Source organism: Entelurus aequoreus, linkage group LG14, assembly GCF_033978785.1.
Source record: "Entelurus aequoreus isolate RoL-2023_Sb linkage group LG14, RoL_Eaeq_v1.1, whole genome shotgun sequence".
Classification (NCBI taxonomy): domain Eukaryota; kingdom Metazoa; phylum Chordata; class Actinopteri; order Syngnathiformes; family Syngnathidae; genus Entelurus; species Entelurus aequoreus.
Window position 1 is genome coordinate 60,300,505 of NC_084744.1, and position 23,112 is coordinate 60,323,616.

General features: G+C 40.3%; 1 protein-coding gene across 1 annotated transcript in view; it reads left to right on the plus strand.

Moving 5' to 3' along the window:
- Window positions 1-23,112, plus strand: part of chd7 (chromodomain helicase DNA binding protein 7) — a 123,710-nt gene that overhangs the window by 90,417 nt on the left and 10,181 nt on the right. Inside the window, exons 27-36 of the mRNA XM_062070373.1 lie at window positions 5,734-5,837; window positions 10,025-10,154; window positions 10,330-10,445; window positions 10,518-10,938; window positions 12,060-12,268; window positions 15,022-15,897; window positions 17,198-17,364; window positions 18,973-19,215; window positions 22,529-22,699; window positions 22,770-22,997. Of these exons, the coding sequence (XP_061926357.1) occupies window positions 5,734-5,837; window positions 10,025-10,154; window positions 10,330-10,445; window positions 10,518-10,938; window positions 12,060-12,268; window positions 15,022-15,897; window positions 17,198-17,364; window positions 18,973-19,215; window positions 22,529-22,699; window positions 22,770-22,997 (2,665 nt within the window). The remainder of the gene's footprint in view (window positions 1-5,733; window positions 5,838-10,024; window positions 10,155-10,329; window positions 10,446-10,517; window positions 10,939-12,059; window positions 12,269-15,021; window positions 15,898-17,197; window positions 17,365-18,972; window positions 19,216-22,528; window positions 22,700-22,769; window positions 22,998-23,112) is intronic.

The window sequence follows — 23,112 nt, forward strand, 5'->3', positions numbered from 1 at the left end:
ACTCTTGTACTAGCTATTGTATCCTCCTACAGTGTGTAGTGAAGCATGTTTAGCTATTCTTCGTCCTGCAGTGATAATGATACATGTAAGAAACATACTTTGTCACCATGGAGGCCAGACTGTGGATGGATGTTAGCCGCTAGCTAGCTATGTTTTTAAGCACTTCTTGTAGAGCTTATATAGTTTAGTTTTTAGTTTATAGCAAGTTTATAGCTTGTATAGCTTCACATTTGTTAGTTTGTAAGCCAAAATGTGTCCTTTCTGCCTCGTACGTCTCCACACCGTGTCTACTTGCAAGTACGTGTGCGTTGCCGAACATGCGCCTCACAACGTGACGACGGCTGTAATGTAGCAAATAAGCTACACTTTAATTTTTACAGGATGCTGCAGCATTTTGGCACAGATGGGATAATGCAGGATAGGAAGAATATCTGGTTGATGTCCAGCATCACATGGCTTACTTTGCAATGTTACCAAATATGGGACAACAGTCCAGTGGGATCTTCTGCCTGTTGTTGAAGTTATGTCACATCCTGTTTTGATGTGTATATAGTCAGTGCATGACCAGCAAGTCTTACCCTGGACTTCCACTAGTCAGTGTGTGACTTTCTAGCCACACTTTCTATTTCATCAGCAAAGATCTAGCTTATATGCAACAGGAAGTCATGCACAGAGACAAAACATCCCTTTTATTTCCAACATAAAACTCCACCTTCTAGGTGGTGGTATTTTACACCTTGAAATGTCCTGATGGGTGTGGACGCACCTGAAGTCAACTGGTCCAGGTGGTTTTTAAGGAGATGAAGGAGTCATGTTACAGGTGTTTGGACCCTCCCTTTTACAGATGCTTTTATTGATTTAGTCCAAATAAAGCGAAGTTGAGGTGTGTTGAGCAGCAGTAAGCATGTTATGCTAATATGAATAGTAGTTGTCAAAGCTGCTGCGTTGCTGTCTCCTCCTGAGTGTTGAAGCAACTAACCATTATTTGGATCATCTATTAGTCACTACACACATTTAATGGCTCATTTTTCCATCCACAAAGATGACTAATTCATTCATAAATATTATTTATACCAGGGGTGTCAAACGTACGGCCCGAGGGCCGGATCAGGCCCGCCGACAGGTTTTATCCGGCCCGCGGGATGAGTTTGCTAAGTATAAAAATGACCCTGAAATTTTTGAATGAAAGAAACCGCTGTTCTAAATGTGTCCAATAGCAATTCTTTGTATCTTAGCAGATGATGCTACATATGTACAAAATAAACCACATGTTAGTACATCAGTCGCAATAACAATTCTTTGTATCTTTGTAGATCAGGGGCCACATGGAGAAAAATCTCCTCCCAAGTGGGCCGGACTGGTAAAATCACGGCACGATAACTTAAAAATAAAGACAACGTCAGATTGTTTTCTTTGTTTAAAAATAGAAGTACATTCTGAAAATGTACAATTATAATGTTGTTGGCTTTTTTTTTACACTTACTTGTTGCGGTTGATAATTTATTTGTCCGAATAAATTATGTGATAATGTTCATCAGTCAACTCATTGGTGTTAATTTTCAATCAAGATAAAATTATATCAAAATCAAAATACAGGATGTTATTTATGTAGTTTGATAATTTTCCTCGACTGGTGTGATTTATTTTGTACATATGTAGCAGTGAAGTTGGTAGAGTGGCTGTGCCAGCAATCGGAGTGTTGCTGGTTACTGGGGTTCAATTCCCACCTTCTACCTTCCTAGTCACGTCCGTTGTGTCCTTGGGCAAGACACTTCACCCTTTGCCTCTGATGGCTGCTGGTTAGCGCCTTGCATGGCAGCTCCCGCCATCAGTGTGTGAATGGGTGAATGTGGAAATAGTGTCAAAGCGCTTTGAGTACCTTGAAGGTAGAAAAGCGCTATACAAGTATAACCCATCCCTCCGGGTACTCCGGCTTCCTCCCACCTCCAAAGACATGCACCTGGGGATAAGTTGATTGGCAACACTAAATTGGCCCTAGTGTGTGAATGTTGTCCGTCTATCTGTGTTGGCCCTGCGATGAGGTGGCGACTTGTCCAGGGTGTACCCCGCCTTCCGCCCGATTGTAGCTGAGATAGGCTCCAGCGCCCCCCGCGACCCCAAAGGGAATAAGCGGTAGAAAATGGATGGATGGATCTACAAATATACAAATAATTGCTGTTTCGACATCTAGTGGACACATTTAGAACAGTTGTTTTTTTCATTCAAAAATTTCAGGTACATTTTTATACCTAGCAAACTCATCCCGTGGGCCGGATAAAATCTGTTGCCGGGCCTGATCCGGCCCTTGGGCCGTACGTTTGACACCCCAGTTGTAGATGATGCTACATACTGTATGTACAAAATAAACCACATGATGTTAGTACATCAGTCGAGGAAAATGAGCAAACTACATATATAACATACTGTAATTTGATTTTGATATATTTATTTTATCTTCATAGATTGAAAATTAACATCAATCAATTGACTGATGAACATTATCACATAATTTATTCAGAAAATATAACTAAAGACATATAAAGTATACTGTATATACTATTAACCGCAACAGGTAATTGTAAAAACCAACAACAACAACATTATGATTTGTACAATTTCAGAAAGTGCTTGTTCTATTTTTAAACAAAGAAAACAACCTGAAGTTGTCTTTATTTTTAAGTTATCGTGCCGTGATTTTACCATTCCGGCCCACTTGGGAGTAGATATTCCTCCATGTGGCCCCCGATCTAAAATGAGTTTGACACCCCTGATTTATACTGTAACTGTGCTGCTCATTCAGCTGGTGCAAACATTTAAATGTTGCCCATTTAAAAGTAAGGAAAGGGAAAGTGCTAAAAAAAATAACATTTTGTATTTTAAAAACCCAGCAGCAATGAAAACAAACACAAAATGTAACTTCCTCAGAAAGAAAAGCATTTTGAGATGTTTACAAATCTGCACACTGAGTTTCTTGATTATTGATTAGCCTTTGGCAGTTTTGTCACTTAACAGACTCAATGTGTAGATTTATATCTTTGATTAATTCTTCAAATGTAGGCTATTTAATAGATTGTGTGTTTATGATACCGCCACATTGGTGCCTGTCTGTTTGTGTTAAAGTGCCTTTTTTTTTTTACCACATTGCAAATTGATGCAGCTTAAAAACGTGTGTACACACACACACACACACACACACACATTTTGGCTTACAAACAAACAATAAATGTGAAACTATAAACACTGAAGCACTGCTACAAGAAGTGCTTTAAAACATAGCTAGCAAGCGGCTAATATCCATCCACAGTGTTTTAGTTACTTCTAGATCACTAATCCTGGCCTCCATGGTGACAAATAAAGTGTGTGTGTGTGTGTGTGTGTGTGTGTGTGTGTGTGTGTGTGTGTGTGTGTGTGTGTGTGTGTGTGTGTGTGTGTGTGTGTGTGTGTGTGTGTGTGTGTGTGTGTGTGTGTGTGTGTGTGTGTGTGTGTGTGTGTGTGTACACAATATTGACAGTGATGCTAGCTGCTGCTGCTGTTTGGATACAAAAAGATTGTTGAGTGATTGCCTGCTTGTGATGTTGGTGTGATACATATAGACACAATGTCTAATAGAAAATATTGTCCAGACAAGAACTAATTATTCATGTTTACATTGTTTCCTCTGGGCAAATCTTTCACTATACCAACCTTGTTCAACAACCAGTTAAGTATATCAAGGTTCCACTGTGTTTTCTATAGCGGCCATCTATTTTGCATCCAGGAATTGGTTTTTTTTACTCAAAATAGCAGCAACTAATATAAACATTTGCTGCAATGATGCCTGATGTTAAGTCTGACCCATTAATTCCACTGTAATTGTGTGCAATGACAAAGGTCTTATTTAGTTTAGTGCTCCTCCAACTAGGACTGCAACCACAATACAATTTGTCACAGACAATTATATATACATATATATAATGATATGTGCAGGAAATGTTTGTAGTGACTATCACAGGTTTGACTGCACAATATAAAGTAAAGTTGTGTAGGTAAATTCATCTTTGATAATTGTGTTCAAATAGCTGATGAGAAAAATGATAGATTTAGAGCCTAGTGTCTCCAACACTAGGCTCCTGCATGCAAGACAGTGAGCTGCGATGCCATGAATTATTCCTCAAGTGTCCTCTTTGGCAGCCTGCTCTGACATAAACATTGTGGGAAGTGGATATTTATTGCATATCTGACCCCTTTTGTGACTACTCTGCTCACCTGCATCCTCATCTTCTTCATCACGCAGGGGGTCCCAAAACTTTTGCAAGTCTTAGGCCAGGGCTGTCTAACTTTTTCAAGTGAAAAGCCATTATATATTTAGAAGAAAAAAGATGTATTTAACAAGCTTTCTGTCATAGGTGTGTAAGAATATGAATATTAGTTATCACAGTTTCAGCTTCTTCTCATGACATTAGTTGCTTGTGCTCTTTTTTTATTACATTTTTTACAATTTTATGCAGCGGGCCAACAAAACTGGAGCTGCGGACCACACTTTGGACACCCCTGTCTAAATTAAATAGGCTTTATGTTGAAATATAAAAGGGTCACAAAAATAGGTTAAAAAAAAGTATTAAGTTTGAGCCTTACAAATGTAAAAAATGCTCAAAATGTCAAATATTACACTTTTGAACATCTTTTTTTTACATCTTTTTGGATGATATCAGGGAGATTTGGTTGTTATTGGACTACCACAAAATGTCCCGTGTGTAATTATTTGCCAAAGAGTCAGTGTCACCTGCACGTCAATGTGGCGACTGTGACATGCCCATGCGTGCGTGCAAGCATACGGGGTGCCATGGTGCCAACATATGCCAGGGGGATTTAGCACCTCCGTCTTGGCGCTGCCTCGCACGTGCTGCTGTTTGCCCAGATAAGGGACCCTTCCTCCGTGGCGTTCCCTTCTCCTGTCACTCATTACTGGCCTTCCATTGTCTCTTTGTGTATTGTCCTCTCCTTCCACAATGCAGGATTTGTCACTATGCAAAATATTTATTTACTTGCACGTCTTTGGGAAGGCATCTTTTATTAGGCTTAGTGCCACTTTATTGATCCAAGGTGTGTGTTTGCTCATTGCCAACCCCTTTAATGACTTCCTGTGCTACTGCATTAACACAGGCACAACTTACCCTGTTCACCGGTCGGTATATAAGCCACACCCGCTACATTTTAGAAGGAAAAAAATAGTTTTTCCATATATTAGCCGCAGATATTTACCTTGTGAAATGATTTACTTACATAGAAATATTTTGTAAATGCTTATTTACATACCTTATTGTTTCCAAACGCTGTCTGTAACGCGGCAGTAAAACGGCTGATCAAACAAAACAGAAGTCATGGTCATGGACTCACTAGCTGTGCAAGCTAGCTATCCAATCAGCTAACTCAGTGTGTGTATATATATATATATATATACACACACACATATACTTGGGTCTACTCCACTATTGTATTTAATGTTGTCATTATGGTGGTACTTAGTGAATACTTAGGTGTACTACACTACTGTATTTAATGATGGTGGTAGAGACAAGTGTTTTTAAAGAGGTACTTGGTGGCAAACAAACAGTGTTAGGAGGTTAATGTAAACTATTGATCATTATTACTGTTAAGCTTAGGATGTTGTACAATGGTGTGATTGTATATCAAATGGTAGTGAGATGTGGTGATAGCTGCATAAAGTGAATGATGTGCTGTATTTGTGTGCAGTGAGTTGGACATCTGGATCCCTCAGCCTTTCCATGCAGAGGTGCCCACAGACTGGTGGGACAGCGAGGCAGACAAATCCCTCCTGATCGGCGTCTTCAAACATGGTAAGCAACATAGCAGCATGCTTGCTTCACACTGTTGCTATGGTGACGCAGCTGTCAGTGTGATTGACGGCTGGTGTTGCTCAGGTGTGTCTGGTAATGTTGTGAACATTTGTGAGAAGTCTTTGGTTGCTGACTTTACTGGAACACACCCCTGATGTCATGTGGAGACCCTCATTCATATGAAATTGGTATAATTGTCACCATTTTTCCGCCCTTAACGAGTCAATTAGGACGCACACACACTCATGCCTGGAGGAATACAAAAGAGCTCACTCTTAGGTCATCATAATCCACATCCACTCATAATCACTCATATCAGTAGTAGACTTTTTTTAAAAATCTGTATCTGCTTTTTTTCTTCTTTTTTTTAGTACAGCAGAACTGCGATATATGTATAGCCATACTAGATACCAGTATTTAAATACTATCTACTTCAGTATTATTTTAACAACCACTACCTAAGCAACAGCCAAAAGAAAATGTCTCTTTTTTATTATAATTTATTTAAAAAATAAAAAATATTCTTATTGTCAATAATTCCCCCCGCAGGTGTTTAGAAATCTAACAAGACATTTATTTGACTTCTTGTGAGAATTCCTCTCCAGTCTGCTGAGATGTTTTTACTGCAGTGCTAAACATGCTTCACTACACAGCGTAGGAGGATACAATAGCTAACCGCTAACTAGCGCTCCTCAATGTAAACAAACTGCATGGGTGGATCTACATACAGGCAACGGCTGCAACGATACCAAGTACAAGAGTCCATTCTACAATGTTTACATCCATTATTTGTATCCTCTCAAAATCTTTTGTAATTTTTTGTTAATAAAATCAGTAAATATGTCCCTGGACACATGAGGACTTTGAATATGACCAATGTATGATCCTGTAACTACTTGGTATCACATCCATACCTAAATGTGTGGTATCATCCAAAACTAATGTCAAGTATCAAAGAAGAGAAGAATAAGTGATTATTACATTTGAATAGAAGTGTAGATAGAACATGTTAAAACAGAAAATAACCAGATAGTAGATTAATAATCCATTTTTACAGTTTGTCCCTCATAATATAGACAAAACAATAGGTGTATAAATGACACAATATGTTACTGCATACGTCAGCAGACTGTTTGTTTACTTACTACTAAAACATAAGATGTCTCGTATGTTCACTATTTTATTTAAGGACTAAATGACAATAATAAACATATGTGTCATGTACACTAACATTTGTAGTTAATACAAAGGGACAAACATGGACTCTTCGTCACACACATTTCACTCTCCTGCTGTTGCTTTGTTGCGTGCACCAAGCAGCACCTGCAGACACACACACACTGTGACACTTCCTGGGGTCTGTCCTTCTGCCACCCTCCATGTTGTTGTTGTGAACTACACTACAATCTATAGCAAACTTTTACCACTGCATGCAGGGGCCATTTTCATATGTTTCATATTCAAAACAAATACTACATGCATACATACATACGTATGTAGGTATATATATATATATATATATATATATATATATATATATATATATATATATATATATATATATATATATATATATATGTGTGTGTGTGTGTGTGTGTGTGTGTGTGTGTGTGTGTGTGTGTGTGTGTGTGTGTGTGTGTGTGTGTGTGTGTGTGTATATATGTGTGTGTGTATATATATGTGTATATATATATATGTGTGTGTATATATATATATATATGTGTGTATATATATATATATATATGTGTATATATATGTGTATATGTGTGTGTGTATATACCCAAAAGCAGCGCAGTTGTGTAAATGGTAAATAAAAAGAGAATACAACAAATCCTTTTCAACTTATATTCAATTGAATAGACTGCAAAGACAAGATATTTCATGTTCACCCTGGAAAACTTTATTTTTTGCAAATATTAGCTCATTTGGAATTTGATGCCTGCAACATGTTTCAAAAAAGCTGGCACAAGTGGCAAAAAAGAGTGATAAAGTTGAGGAATGCTCATCAAAGACTTATTTGGAACATCCCACAGGTGAACAGGCTAGTTGGGAACAGGTGGGTGCCATGATTGGGTATAAAAGTAGCTTCCATGAAATGCTCAGTCATTCACAAACAAGGACGGGGCATGAAATATCTTGTCTTTGCAGTCTATTCAATTGAATATAAGTTGAAAAGGATTTAAAGTAGCAATGATAGTCACACACACACTAGGTGTGGTGAAATGTGTGCTCTGCATTTGACCCATCCCCTTGTTCACCCCCTGGGAGGTGAGGGGAGCAGTGGGCAGCAGCGGTGGCTGTGCCCGGGAATCCTTTTTGGTGGTTGATCTAGAGATTTAAGCGTTTTGAAATAAAAAATCTAATTTATATATGAAGTATTTTAAACAATTTTATATATATATATATATATGCACAAAAGCAGTGAAGTTGTCAGGTTGTGTAAAAGGTAAATAAAAAGAGAATACAATGATTTGCAAATCAAGTGTGTGTGTGTGTATGTATGTATATGTATATATATATATATATATATGTATATATATATGTATATATATATATATATATATATATATATATATATATATATATATATATATATATATATATATATATATATATATATATATATATATATATATATATATATATATATATATATATATATATGTATATATATATATATATATATGTATATATATATATATATATATATATATATATATATATATGTATATATATATATATATATATATATACGTATATATATATATATATATATATATATATATATATATATATATATATACCTTTTACACAACCTGACAACTTCACTGCTTTTGTGCATGTGTGTGTGTATAAATAAAATTGTTTAAAATACATCATGTATAAATTAGATTATTTTTCAAAACGCTTAAATCTCTAAATCAACTCCAGATCTAGCTGTCAATTTAAAGGGATTTTGATGTTTTATATCCTTTTTGTTGAGAACTCATAATTTCCCCCCCCAAAAAATGTAAGTGTAATATTTGATGTGAAGTACTTGAAGCCTCTATTAGGTCCATAGTTCATAACATTGCTTTTGATCAGGCCTGGCCCTAACCAATCTGGCGCCCTAGGCAAGATTTTAGGTGGGCCCCCCCCCCCCAGAACTAGCTATTTGATTAGCAATTGCCGAATCATGTAACATTAGCTTAATGCTAAAAAGCCAGGTTACTATCACATTCTGTAACAGACAAATCATTTCATCGTGCGGGGGGGGGTAAATGTTGTAACAAATAATATTTCTATTAAATAGGCTTGACTTTGCATTTTAATTAACGTGGGATTATTTTTTGTATTTAGAAATAATAGTACCAACTTTTTTTTCTTTTTTTTTCTCCAACATATGTGGCACTGGCGTGGCGCCCCCTGATGAACGGCGCCCTTAGCATTTGCCTATACGGCCTATGCCACGGGCCGGCCCTGCTTTTGATTCATTATGTTTTGAGCAATGACAAACAAAAAACACACAAAACAAAATCCCACTAAAATTCTCAGAGATCCAAAAGTATTTAAAATAAGTCGTACATTATTTAGAATTTTTTTAACTTAACGCTTTAATGTCTCAATCCGAGATTGTCAAACAGTGGTACTCCATCTAATGGTACACTGTTTTATTTTCCCCATGTTGTTCCTGTTCAAGCTGTGCGTAATGTTACAGTGGCTGAAATATGAAATATACTAGATAAATACAATCTCGGTCTTGTTTTTAATGAATACTTAGGGTTACTACGCTGCTGCATGTTACTTGGAGAGCCAAGTGTTTTCTGAGGTGGTACTTGGTGAGAAAGTTTGAGGACCACTGTTATAGATCAAATAACAATGATATATTTGTTTGCTTTATGCCTTTTTCATGATATAAAAAGTTAATGGCAGGCACACAGTATTTTCCTCAAGTGGAATATTACATTTTTTTTCAGCAATGGTAGTTTAAAAGAAAAAATGTGTCCGCATAGCAGCTTTGTGTTATTAGTCCAAATTGCAACTTTTTCCTCGTTACACGTCAACTCCATGTTCTTGTATTGCACTTTTTTTAGGTTTTTAATAACATCATTTTTACAATGTGCCACAAATGCACTTTGGACACCTCTGATGTCCAGCCTACATCACTTTGAGCTTTTGAAGAAGTCTGTGTGTGATTTCCTCTTCAGGCTACGAGAAGTACAACTCCATGCGAGCTGACCCCTCCCTGTGTTTTTTGGAGAGGGTGGGCATGCCCGACGCCAAGGCCATCGCTGCTGAGCAGAGGGGCAACGATATGATGACAGATGGCGTGGAAGGGTAAGGAAGCGGCCAATGAAGATTATAAAGCATGTTTTTCTCTCACTCCTTTTTTTTGTATCCATATTTGTCTGTTTTATGTTCTGAGGCAAATACATTGTTCGGTCAAGATTTACATTTTTTTATTCATCATGTATCTCACAGCCAAATGTTTTGTACAACTCCTTCCATGCAGTGAGGATGAGGACCCAGAATACAAGCCCCTGCGGATGCATTTCAAGGATGAACTGGACGACTTCACCAACTCTCCCCTGGATGACAAAGATGAGACCGGGGAAGGGGAAGCAGAGGGTAAATATAACATGCAGTGTTTGGCACTTGGCTAAATAGTGTTTTGTTTCATCTTGAATTTACCTCTTCAAGGTAAATCTGCTGAAAACGGTCAAGGTGTGCCTTCCACGGGTGGTGCGGCAGGTTCCAACGAGCGCCTCTATTGGCCCGCCGCCTCAGCTCTGACCGCCCGTCTGCGCCGCCTCATCACTGCCTACCAGCGCTCCAATCGCAGGGAGCAGCTGCGCCAGGAGGCCCTCAGCAGGCCCGATGGTCGCCGACGACGACGCCGGGACTTCCTGCCTACCATCACGATGGTCACGGAGGCAGGAGCAGCAGCAGCCTACCTCCAGGATCCCACCACCGTCTTCATAGCTGAAGGAAGCCCCTACCTGGCTAAAGGAAGTGCCTACTTTACCAAAGCTGGCCAGTTCATACAAGAGGAGTCAGCCATGATGACGGCAAACACTTTGATGAACGAGGGCGCCGTGTACTACAAGGAAAGAAGACAAAGGTAGTACTCATTTGTCATACTCATTTACCATTTGGATCACTACATCTGCATTTCTACTCTATTTTACACACTATAGAGTGCACCGGTATTCAAGCCACACCTACCAAACTTTTGGGGACATTTTTTTCCCATATATTAGTCACAGTGACTTATTTACACAAATATTTTGTAAATGTTTATTTACATACCTTAATTGTTTCCAAATGCTGTCCGTAACACGGCAGTAAAACGGCTGATCAAACAAAACAGAAGTCATGATCATGGACCCACTAGCTGCGCAAGCTAGCTCTCCAATCAGCTAAACAGACTCAATAACTCCATGCTGACGTTTTGGTGAATTTACTGAGGAATTTGTGAAAGTGAAACAATACAAAAAGAATGCCATTGTAGGGTAATAATATTAACACACATGCTCATAAACATGTTAGCATAATAGCTAATGCTAACAATGCTCATTTGATTACATTACAAATATGCATGGAAACACTCCTACAGGCATCACACATAGGACGCTTTAGTAAGTAACAATTGTTTTAGTTACATTGTAAAACTTGCAAACGTTGCTTGAAATGAAGAATGAAGAATCCCTACGAGTAGAAACGCTATGGATGGCTAGAAGACAGAACAGCATTTCTATTTCCAGTTAAAAGCACTAAATGGAAGGACACAGCAGCACCTGCAGTGAGACAAATCCTTCAGAAGATTGCGCCATATCCATCCATTTTCTACCGCTTGTCCCTTTCAGGGTCTCGGGGGGTAGTTAGGGTCATCGCAGGGCTGGTGCCATGTCACAAACAATAAAACACCGTTTTAAGTGCATTTGCTTTTTTTTTTTACTATTTGTATTACAGCCATCCGAGAACAAAAATCCTTAAATTAGCCGCACCGTTTTATAAGCGGCAGGGTTCAAAGTGTAGGAAAGAAAGTATAAGTATATTCTATCATTATTTTGCTACCTAATATTGCATCCAATTGTTAGTTAGTGAGGAACATCCCTGAGAATGTCAATATAAATGATGTAGAGGCACGTACATGGCCAGTCTGTGCAGTACATCAAGTATAACACTGAAAGACATCTTGTCGTATTTTAAATGTTTTCTGAATCTTTGTCTTTCCGTCAGATGGACTCGTCGTGAGGAGGCCGACTTTTACCGCGTTGTGTCAACGTTCGGAGTCATCTTTGACACCCAGCGGCAGAAATTTGACTGGACGCAGTTCAGAGCCTTTGCCCGACTGGACAAGAAGACGGACGAGAGCCTGGAGAAGTATTACTACTCCTTCATGGCCATGTGCAAACGTGTCTGCCGCATGCAGCTGAAAGGTGACACAGGTGAGAACCTGCAAGGTGTGCTGCTGTCTTCTACTAGCTCTCCTCTGGCTAGATGTTATAATCATTAGATTCCATTCAGATCCAGAATCCTATTCCTCTTTCTTCAATAGCTGTCCCCACAAGGGAAGCTAACAAGCTAAATGCATAAAAGTACAACCCGGGTTTAAGATGTAAATATTTGAAATGGTACTTCCAGGTAATACATGAGAATGAACAGATTAAGGTGTTTCTCTGAGACCATGGCCGCACTGCTTGTGTTCATCTCACAAGTTGTCACCAGATTATAAGGAAGTTGACTGTATAACAGGGACACTCAACTAAATAGTTCCGGGGGCAAGGTTTCCATAAATCTAAGGACCAAAGGACCAGACTTCTTGCTCTGTAGTGACATTAGTTTTTAGCCATACTTCCCAATAGGGCTGGGCTGAATACTGTATCACGGTATCGGTCGGTACTGATAATTATTGGTATTTCTTATGACCTGTTGAAAATAAGGACTGGTCCAGTGGTTCTTAACCTTGTTGGAGGTACTGAACCCCAGCAGTTTCATATGCGCATTCACCCAACCTTTAGTGAAAATTAAAATGTTTTTTTTTCTTTCAAATTCAAGACAAAGTTATGTTTTTGGTAACACTTTAGTATGGGGAACATATTCTAAGTAACAAATACTTTAATTTAGAGTTATTTGGACACTAGGGGAACATATTCTAAGTAACAAAGACTTAATTTAGACTTATTTGGTTAGGGTTAGGGCCAGGGTTAGAGGGTTAGGGTTATAATAAGGCCATGCCGAATAAGGCATTAATAAGTACTTAATAATGACTAATTAAGAGCCAATATGTTACTAATTTGCATGTTAATAAGCAACTAATTAATGGTGAATATGTTCCCCATACTAAAGTGTTAGCATGTTTTATTAGTGGTGCACTTGATGAAGCGTGCATGAACATCACCTTGTTCAAACAACAAAACCAACATAAACTCACAACAAATGACACACCTGCAAATCAGTCTGACTTCTGCTGTTGTCGTATCCGTAATACGCCGATAGGGAGAAGTTTTTATTTACACGATGAGTCGGGTGTGTCTCGACCTCCGTCGAACCCCTGAGCCCGACTCACCGAACCCCTAGGGTTCCATGGAACCCAGGTTAGGAACCACTGGACTAGGATATCAATATATTAAATGTAAACTTTTATAGTTCAAATGTATCTTCTACTGATTATAATCCCTCAGCTTTCAAGGCAGAAAGGAAATGTCAACACAAGCTTGGAAAACACTCAGTCAACAAAATAGTCAAATCACATTGAACACTTAATTAGATCTTAAAATAAGGAATATGTAAGAAATGCTTGATAAAGTGTAAGAAATTAGTGTAAAGTGTGAAAATGTAAACTGAGAAGAAGTATTATCTGCAGGTTTAGTGGCAGGAAGTTACAGCTGTGCTCTAAAGGGTGACTAAGGTGGTGTGGTATTAGTGGTCTTGGCAGGGACAACCACCTTGTGTAATTTAAAGACCACATTGGTCTGACTACGGTCCCTTTGAAGAAAATCCCAAAAAGTGCCATAGTGTCCAGGGGACTTTTCATCTTTTATTCACAATTTCTTCATGTTGACTTTCTCTTCTCACTCCATGCTTGGAGTCAACCAAACTTGCTAGTTGATACTGTCACCTGATTGGCTGTTAGTGCCTGTGTTCATGCAACCAACCTTGCTTCCTAACTTCTGCTATCTTCCAACATAAAAGAAAAACTTATTTTTGAATGCATTTATTGTTAAACTCCAGTTCTTGTCTATAGTGATATATAGTAGATAAAAATAGCCCTGACATTAGGTGTCCACTGCAGAGGACTCTGGCCTAAATGTCACTGCAAGGGTCTGCCATACCTTAAGTTCTACTTCTCAATGGCTGCTCATAAATGACAACACAAGTAGTTTAAGTTCTGATACTCTTAAGTACCTACTGCAAAAAAGCTAGTCAAAGATCATCCCTCCCAAGTTTTGGACTCTACTGGTGCTGGTCTGGTGGCAGATTTGGCCTGTGGACCAGGCGCTGACATCACAGCAGTGTTTCTTTACCCATTATTGGGCCACCAAAACATATCTCTTTCTCAGCTGTGGTCTGTACGGTTGTAATACACTTTTCCACCACTTGTGGCAGTAATGACAATATCAACCAAACAGAAGTCTGGAGCTAAAGTAATAGGGAAGTTTTTTTAAGCGCAGAAATGATGACTAAAGCGGTGAGGCTGTATTTTCATTTGCACTCTCATTTTACTGACAGTTTTTTTTAAAAACATATTCATTTTGAATTGTATTTGTTTGTCCCTCCCTTCTCATGCAGTATTTTTGATTAGTAATTATTTTTTCAATTAGTCTGACCTAAGCCTAAGGTTTATGTGCAAAATAAATCATCTTTGTGATCAACACATGCTTGCATATCATATGACAAGGTTGTAAACTGCAAGTAGGTTAAATATCATTAATGGATACCTTTTAAAATCAAGAGTAAGATTAGAAATGAAGTGTCAATAATTGGAGTGGGGCCCCGGGCTCAAAAAGGTTATTACAGTATGGCATATGACGGATTATTCTGCACATTTTATGGTTTGATGTCACATATTAAAATATTGAGTTATTAATTCTCATCTTTTCTGGAGAGAGAAAAACAGCCTATTTGTGGTGAGGAATAGAAAATACCAATTTCTGAAGTCAACATGTAATTGATGTGACATTTGAATTGTGTTCATCAGAACTCCCAGACCCATCACTGATCATAGACCCCATCACAGAGGAGCGTGCCTCCCGCACCCTCTACCGTATCGAGCTGCTGCGTCGCATCCGGGAGCAGGTGCTGCCTCACCCGCTGCTCTCTGAACGCCTCAAGCTCTGCCAGGCCTCCCTGGACCTCCCAGAGTGGTGGGAGTGTGGCCGCCACGACCGGGACCTCCTCATCGGGGCCTCCAAGCACGGCGTAAGCCGGACTGATTACCACATTCTCAACGATCCCACCCTGGCCTTTCTGGAGTCGCACCAGCGCTTCACCAGCCAGCGAGGGAGCGCCGCCCACATGGGAGAAGTGGCCAAAGAGAGCTCCTCCGCCGCGCTCCTCACACCTGCAGAGCTGGCAAGTGCTGCAGCCGCTGCTCAGGCGGCCATTGCTGCTGCTCGAGAGGAGGTGGGAGAAGTGATAACAGAGGCTGTGACCCAGGTCAAGGCGGAGGAAGTGGATGGTCTCTCCATAAAGACTGAACCTGCCCAAGACATGGAGGAAGTTATGGCAGAGAAAGAGGCCACGCTCTCTCCGGTGACTGAAGTGAAAGAAGAAGCCAAGAGTCCCTCAAAAGCAGAAGAGGAGGAGGAGAGCGGCGACATGAAAGATGGCTCTGATAAAGCTGCCAACACCAGCAAGTCCATGGAGGCCACGCCGAGTGTGGCTCCTGCTGATGTGGTCAGTGAGCAGAAGGTGCCGGAAGATCCAACAGGCCACGCCACTGCAGAGGAGGAGAAGCAGCACTGCACCTCTCCAAAGTCACCAGATGCAGAGAAAAGCCCAGAAGAGGAGGAGGAGGAGGAGGAGGAGAAGATGGATGAAGATGACAAGTCAGAGAAATCCTCGCAGGCTGAAGGTGGGTGCTGTTGATGGATTATATTACAAGAATAGTAGTTATATAAAAACATTAAGGGTGTAACGCTACACAAACATTTCGGTTCAATACGTACCTCGGTTTAGAGGTCACAGTTCAGTTCATTTTCGGTACGGTAAGAAAACAACAAAATATACATTTTTTGGTTATTTATTTACCAAATTTGTAAACAATGGCTTTATCCTTTTAACATTGGGAACATTAAAATAATTCTGCCCACGTTAATCAACATTAAACTGCCTCAAGTTGTTGCTCAGATGAAATAAAATGACAAAACATTTCTTCTACATATAAAAAGAGCAACATTACTCAGTTTCAAGTTAACTCAGCCTCAGATTAACTTTTACTTCCCCCCCCCAGCCTTTAACCCTGGTGACTTTCACTCAATCTTCATGTTTTTTGCCAGAAAAATCAGTTTATCTGCAGAAAGAAGTGGGTCAAAATCTAGTTTATAATGCAGTATGGTCTTAAATCTGCTGCTATAAAAACATTTGTTATTGCTTTAGCCCTGCCTGACTCGCCGAGGAGAGGCTGCTTGAATGCTGTGTTTGCAGCACGCTAGTCTTTTTCTTCGTTGGGGGTGGTGACGCTTCAAATGGGTTAGCATGTTTGACGTGTTGCCAGAAGCATACCCTACCGCTGCTGAACAATGTCGGCAAACCGCTTTCGCTTTGTTGTCGTAGCCCGGTCGCTGCTAGCATGCCGTGTGTTGTGCCTCAGTGTGCATTGTTTACACAAAGTGCGGTACGCTACTTAATATGTCCGTGTGGAAACTCGTTCGGTACACAACCGTACCGAAACGGTTCAATACAAATACACTAACGTTACACCCTTAAGAAACATAGTTGCTTTCTCAATGGAAAAGGTGTTCTAGTGAGGCACATTTCTCCACAACAAACAAGATAAACATGAAAAATGTTTTTCAGCCCTGACTTAAGTCCATATTTTAATTGTTGTAGACTCAGAAGACTACACACTATACTGAACTGTGCTGTAAGCGCTGCTCTGACAACACACACAAGTCCCTTTGGTGCTCTCACAAACGATCGGATGTCACAAAAATCCCTGACTTAATGGATTATTTTGCTACATTAATAAACATTTAGAGTTCACACACTCAGGCATGAAAAGGTGGGTAGACCAAAGGAGGATCCACTGTATTTACCTTTGTTTTATTAGCTAAATGATCTCCTCTGCCCTGGTAGACAGCTACTTCCTGTCTCCTCATGACTTGACAGTGGAAATGTCATGATGAAATGACTTTGTGCCTGCCTTTCTTTAGTGAGTGCTGCGTCCGAGCAGAAGAACTTTGATGAGGAGAGTATCGCCTCTCTGAGCACGTCCGCTCGCGATGAAACCAGAGATGGCTTTTGTCCTGATGACCTAGCAGAGTCTTCTGCCCTGCAGGCCCTAGGGGACAGAAACTATGCCTACACTATCTGGCCTAAGGTGAGTGTGTCGCCAGCAGATATTTTTAACCTTTTTCTAGCCTTTCTCATAGACCAAACATGTTAAATACATCTGATAGCTAAAACATATATACTCTATATGTATAGATATATAGGTGTGTGTGTGTGTGTGTGTGTGTGTGTGTGTGTGTGTGTGTGTGTGTGTGTGTGTGTGTGTGTGTGTGTGTGTGTGTGTGTGTGTGTGTGTGTGTGTGTGTGTGTGTGTGTGTGTGTGTGTGTGTGTGTGTGTGTGTGTGTGTGTGTGTGTGTGTGCGCACTTGTCTCAGCGTCCTTGTGTGGACATACACTTGATAAACCACCCTTTCTGTGAGGATCTTTTGACTTGTGAGAACATTTGCCTGGTCCTCACAACTACAGAAGTAAAATATTTTTTTTACTTTGTGTGTTTTGCATTCTGAAGTGAGGTTGCAACTAGGGATGTCCGATAAATGTTTTAAAATGTAATATCGGAAATTATTGGTATCGTTTTTTTTATTATCGGTATCGTTTTTTTTTTTTTTTTTTTTTTTTTTTTTTTGTTTGTTTGTTTTATTAAATCAACATAAGAAAACACAAGATACACTTACTCGTGCACCAACCCAAAAAAAACTCCTTCCCCCATTTACACTCATTCACACGAAAGAGTTGTTTCTTTCTGTTATTAATATTCTGCTTCCTACATGATATATCAATATATATCAATACAGTCTGCAAGGGATACAGTCCGTAAGCACACATGATTGTGCGTGATGCTGGTCCACTAATAGTACTAACCTTTAACAGTTAATTTTACTCATTTTCATTCATTACTAGTTTCTATGTAACTGTTTTTATATTGTTTTACTTTCTTTATTATTCAAGAAAATGTTTTTAATTTATTTATCTTATTTTATTAATTTTTTTAAAAGTACCTTATCTTCACCATACCTGGTTGTCCAAATTAGGCATAATAATGTGTTAATTCCACGACTGTATATATCGGTATCGGTAATTAAAGAGTTGGACAATATCGGAATATCGGATATGGGCAAAAAGCCATTATCGGACATCCCTAGTTGCAACTCTTTACTCCCATCTAGGGCTAGATATATATTTTTTCATCATTCTAGCTATAGTGGAAAGGGGGGCCCTCACAACCTACTAACCAAACGTGGGTCCACACAAAGTAGGCAAGACCTGTATGAATGTGTGTGTGTGTGTGTGTGTGTGTGTGTGTGTGTGTGTGTGTGTGTGTGTGTGTGTGTGTGTGTGTGTGTGTGTGTGTGTGTGTGTGTGTGTGTGTGTGTGTGTGTGTGTGTGTGTGTGTGTGTGTGTGTGTGTGTGTGTGTGTGTGTGTGTGTGTGTGTGTGTGTGCGCACATATATATATATACATATATAGATGTGTATATACTGTATATGGGTGTATACACACATCTATATACATATATAGATGTGTGTATATATATAGATGTATAGCTATATATATATATATAGATATTAAAAAAAAATATATATATATACACACACACATATATATATGTGTATGTATATACATATAAATGTGTATCTATAAATGTGTAGATGTGTATACATCATTTCTTAAGCCATGACTTTTGTCCACACCACAGGATCGAGTGATGATTAACAGGATGGACACCATCTGTGAGGCGGTCCTGAAAGGCAAGTGGCCTGTCAACAGACGCCACATCTTTGACTTCCCTAGCAACATGTTGCCGGGACACGGCTCCACAACAACAGCCGCAGCAACAGCCACAGCCACAGAGAGTCCGCTACAGAGACGGAGTTTGGGGGAGTTGTCCATGACTGGGATGCACTCCCTCTACAGTGAGAGTGAAGATAAAGGACCACAGGTTGGTGTGAGAACATGCTCTTACAAATAAGTCTACTATTCCAAACAGCAATGTAATGTACAGTGGAACTCGCTCACAACCTCTTTTTGGCTATTTGAAAATATCAACTCTTAGCATGGTGGACATATTTATAAAACAATCTTGCTCCAAACTAGGGCTGGTCGCTATGGTAGTCAATAGTAGAATTTACAAAGCACTACATATTTGAGACAATACCACCGTACCGGTGCCTTTGTTACGACCCTTTGATCTTCTCAAGGGCTTCCTCTATGGCTCACCTTCGCCCCTTGCATGTTTCTCTGCACATTGAACTTTAGTACTAATCTCTAATCTCATCTGTTTATGTTGTTCACTTCAGTTAGCAGCTTAGCATAGCAGCTGGCGATAGCTCCTCTCTGCTGCAGTAGGTCAGCCCGCGTGGACTAACTGAAAAGTAGTTTTAAAGTGACCAGCCAGAGACTTTCACCACAGTGAGTGAGTAGAAGTGCCATCACAAGTGTGAGGATATAAACAGAACATTCATCAACAAAAATTGGTTGGTCATAGTAACGGCTAACTAGTTACTTTTTGAGGAACAAACAAGACATTAAGTTACTACTTACAACAAAGATAATCCGAGTGCTCTCAACACTGGTTATGTAGCCGTAAAACACTGAGGCAACCTTCAGTACTTTGCCACACTAATTAAATTGATTTTAATTACTGTATTTTTCAGACTATATATAAGATGCACCCATTAAATTTAAAAAAAAAACGAAACAAAATGTTTTCCATATATTAATCGCACTGGATTATAAGCCGCAGATATATACGTTGTCAAATGAGTTATTTAGATTTTATAAATGTTTATTTCATCCATCCATTGTCTACCGCTTGTCCATCTCAGGCTTGCAGGGGGGTCGTTTACATACCTTAATTATTTCCAAACTCTGTAACCCGGCAGTAAAACTGCTGATCAAACAAAACAGAAGTCATGGTCATGGACCCACTAGCTGCGCAAGCTAGCTCTCCAATCAGCTAAACAGACTCAATAACTCCACGCTGATGTTTTTACGAAACTCAAACAATACAAAAATAATGCCATTGTAAGTTAATACTAACACAGACACTTGTAAATGTGTTATCATATTAGCTAATGCTAACGACGCTAGGTACAAATATGCATGAAAACACTCCTACACACATCACACATGGGACACTTGAGTAAGTAAGAGTTGTTTTAGTTATATTGTAAAACTTACAAACGTTGCTTGGAGTGATGAAAAATCCACAGATTAGTAGCACCGTTTTTCTAAGCAGCAAGCAGACTCAAGGTGTAACAAATTACACTTTGATATGAGTTACTTTTGGTTTCACTTTGTCATGTTGATGTCAGTCAGCCAATGTGGAGATGAAGGGCTTCCATTGTATGATGTAGAAACATTGACATTGTAGTCCAGCATCTGACATTGTAGTCCACTATCCGACATTGTAGTCCACTATCCGACATTGTAGTCCATTATCCGACATTGTAGTCCACTATCCGACACTGTAGTCCACTATCCGACACTGTAGTCCACTATCTGACACTGTAGTCCACTATCTGACATTGTAGTCCAGCATCTGACATTGCAGTCCAGCATCTGACATTGTAGTCCACTATCCGACATTGTGGTCCACTATCCGACACTGTGGTCCACTATCTGACATTGTAGTCCACTATCTGACATTGTAGTCCAGCATCTGACATTGTAGTCCACTATCCGACATTGTAGTCCACTATCCGACATTGTAGTCCACTATCCGACATTGTAGTCCACTATCCGACATTGTAGTCCATTATCCGACATTGTAGTCCACTATCCGACACTGTAGTCCACTATCCGACACTGTAGTCCACTATCTGACATTGTAGTTCAGCATCTGCCATTGCAGTCCAGCATCTGACATTGTAGTCCACTATCCGACATTGTGGTCCACTATCTGACACTGTAGTCCACTATCTGACACTGTAGTCCACTATCTGACACTGTAGTCCACTATCTGACATTGTAGTCCAGCATCTGACATTGTAGTCCAGCATCTGACATTGTAGTCCAGCATCCGACACTGTGGTCCACTATCTGACACTGTGGTCCACTATCTGACACTGTAGTCCAGCATCTGACATTACAGTCCAGCATCCGACATTGCGGTCCACTATCTGACACTGTGGTCCACTATCTGACACTGTGGTCCACTATCTGACACTGTAGTCCACCATCTGACATTGTAGTCCAGCATCCGACACTGTGGTCCACTATCTGACACTGTGGTCCACTATCTGACACTGTAGTCCAGCATCTGACATTGTAGTCCAGCATCTGACATTGTAGTCCAGCATCTGACATTGTAGTCCAGCATCCGACATTGTAGTCCACTATCTGACACTGTAGTCCACTATCTGACATTGTAGTCCAGCATCCGACATTGTAGTCCACTATCTGACACTGTAGTCCACTATCTGACACTGTAGTCCACTATCTGACATTGTAGTCCAGCATCTGACATTGTAGTCCAGCATCTGACATTGTAGTCCAGCATCCGACACTGTGGTCCACTATCTGACACTGTGGTCCACTATCTGACACTGTAGTCCAGCATCTGACATTACAGTCCAGCATCCGACATTGCGGTCCACTATCTGACACTGTGGTCCACTATCTGACACTGTAGTCCACCATCTGACATTGTAGTCCAGCATCCGACACTGTGGTCCACTATCTGACACTGTGGTCCACTATCTGACACTGTAGTCCAGCATCTGACATTGTAGTCCAGCATCTGACATTGTAGTCCAGCACCTGACATTGTAGTCCAGCATCAGTGTATTGTAGTCCAGCATCAGTGTATTGTAGTCCAGCACCTGACATTGTAGTCCAGCATCAGTATATTGTAGTCCAGCACCTGACATTGTAGTCCAGCATCAGTATATTGTAGTCCAGCACCTGACATTGTAGTCCAGCACCTGACATTGTAGTCCAGCATCAGTGTATTGTAGTCCAGCACCTGACATTGTAGTCCAGCATCAGTGTATTGTAGTCCAGCACCTGACATTGTAGTCCAGCATCAGTGTATTGTAGTCCAGCACCTGACATTGTAGTCCAGCACCTGACATTGTAGTCCAGCATCAGTGTATTGTAGTCCAGCACCTGACATTGTAGTCCAGCATCAGTGTATTGTAGTCCAGCATCAGTATATTGTAGTCCAGCACCTGACATTGTAGTCCAGCATCAGTATATTGTAGTCCAGCACCTGACATTGTAGTCCAGCATCAGTATATTGTGTGCTGCAGGACAACAGTGTGGGTCTGACTGTGCCTCGCCAGAGGAGGAGGAGAAGGAGGAAGATTGAGATCGAGGCAGAAAGAGCAGCCAAGAGGCGTAACCTGATGGAGATGGTGGCTCAGCTGAGAGAGAGCCATGCCACCATGGAGTCCCAGAGTCAGGCAATAGATCTCACCAAGGTAGGATCCTATCACGCTTGCAACACCAAAGAGGTGTGCATGAGCTAAAACTGCTTGATGTTCCTCTCAGGGTATGCAACACAAGGCCTCCTCCTCCTTGGCCGGCTTCCCCAGTGCCCTGGGCACCAACCCCTCCTTCAAGGCCCAGATGGAGCTGCTGCAGCAAGTCCCGCCCTCAGGACACCGAGCCAATGGGGCGCTGGAGGCTGACCTCCCCATGATGAGAAGGAGGCGAGGACGCAGGAAAAATGTGGAGGGCCTGGAGCTGCTCTTCATGGGCAACAAAAGAACTGGAGGGGTATGTTCTACAAGCCAACACACTCTGTTGAAATGAAGTCAGTTGTATTTATAAAGTGCTGTAGAGAACATAGGACAAGTAAAAGAACTGGAGGGGTATGTTCTACAAGCCAACA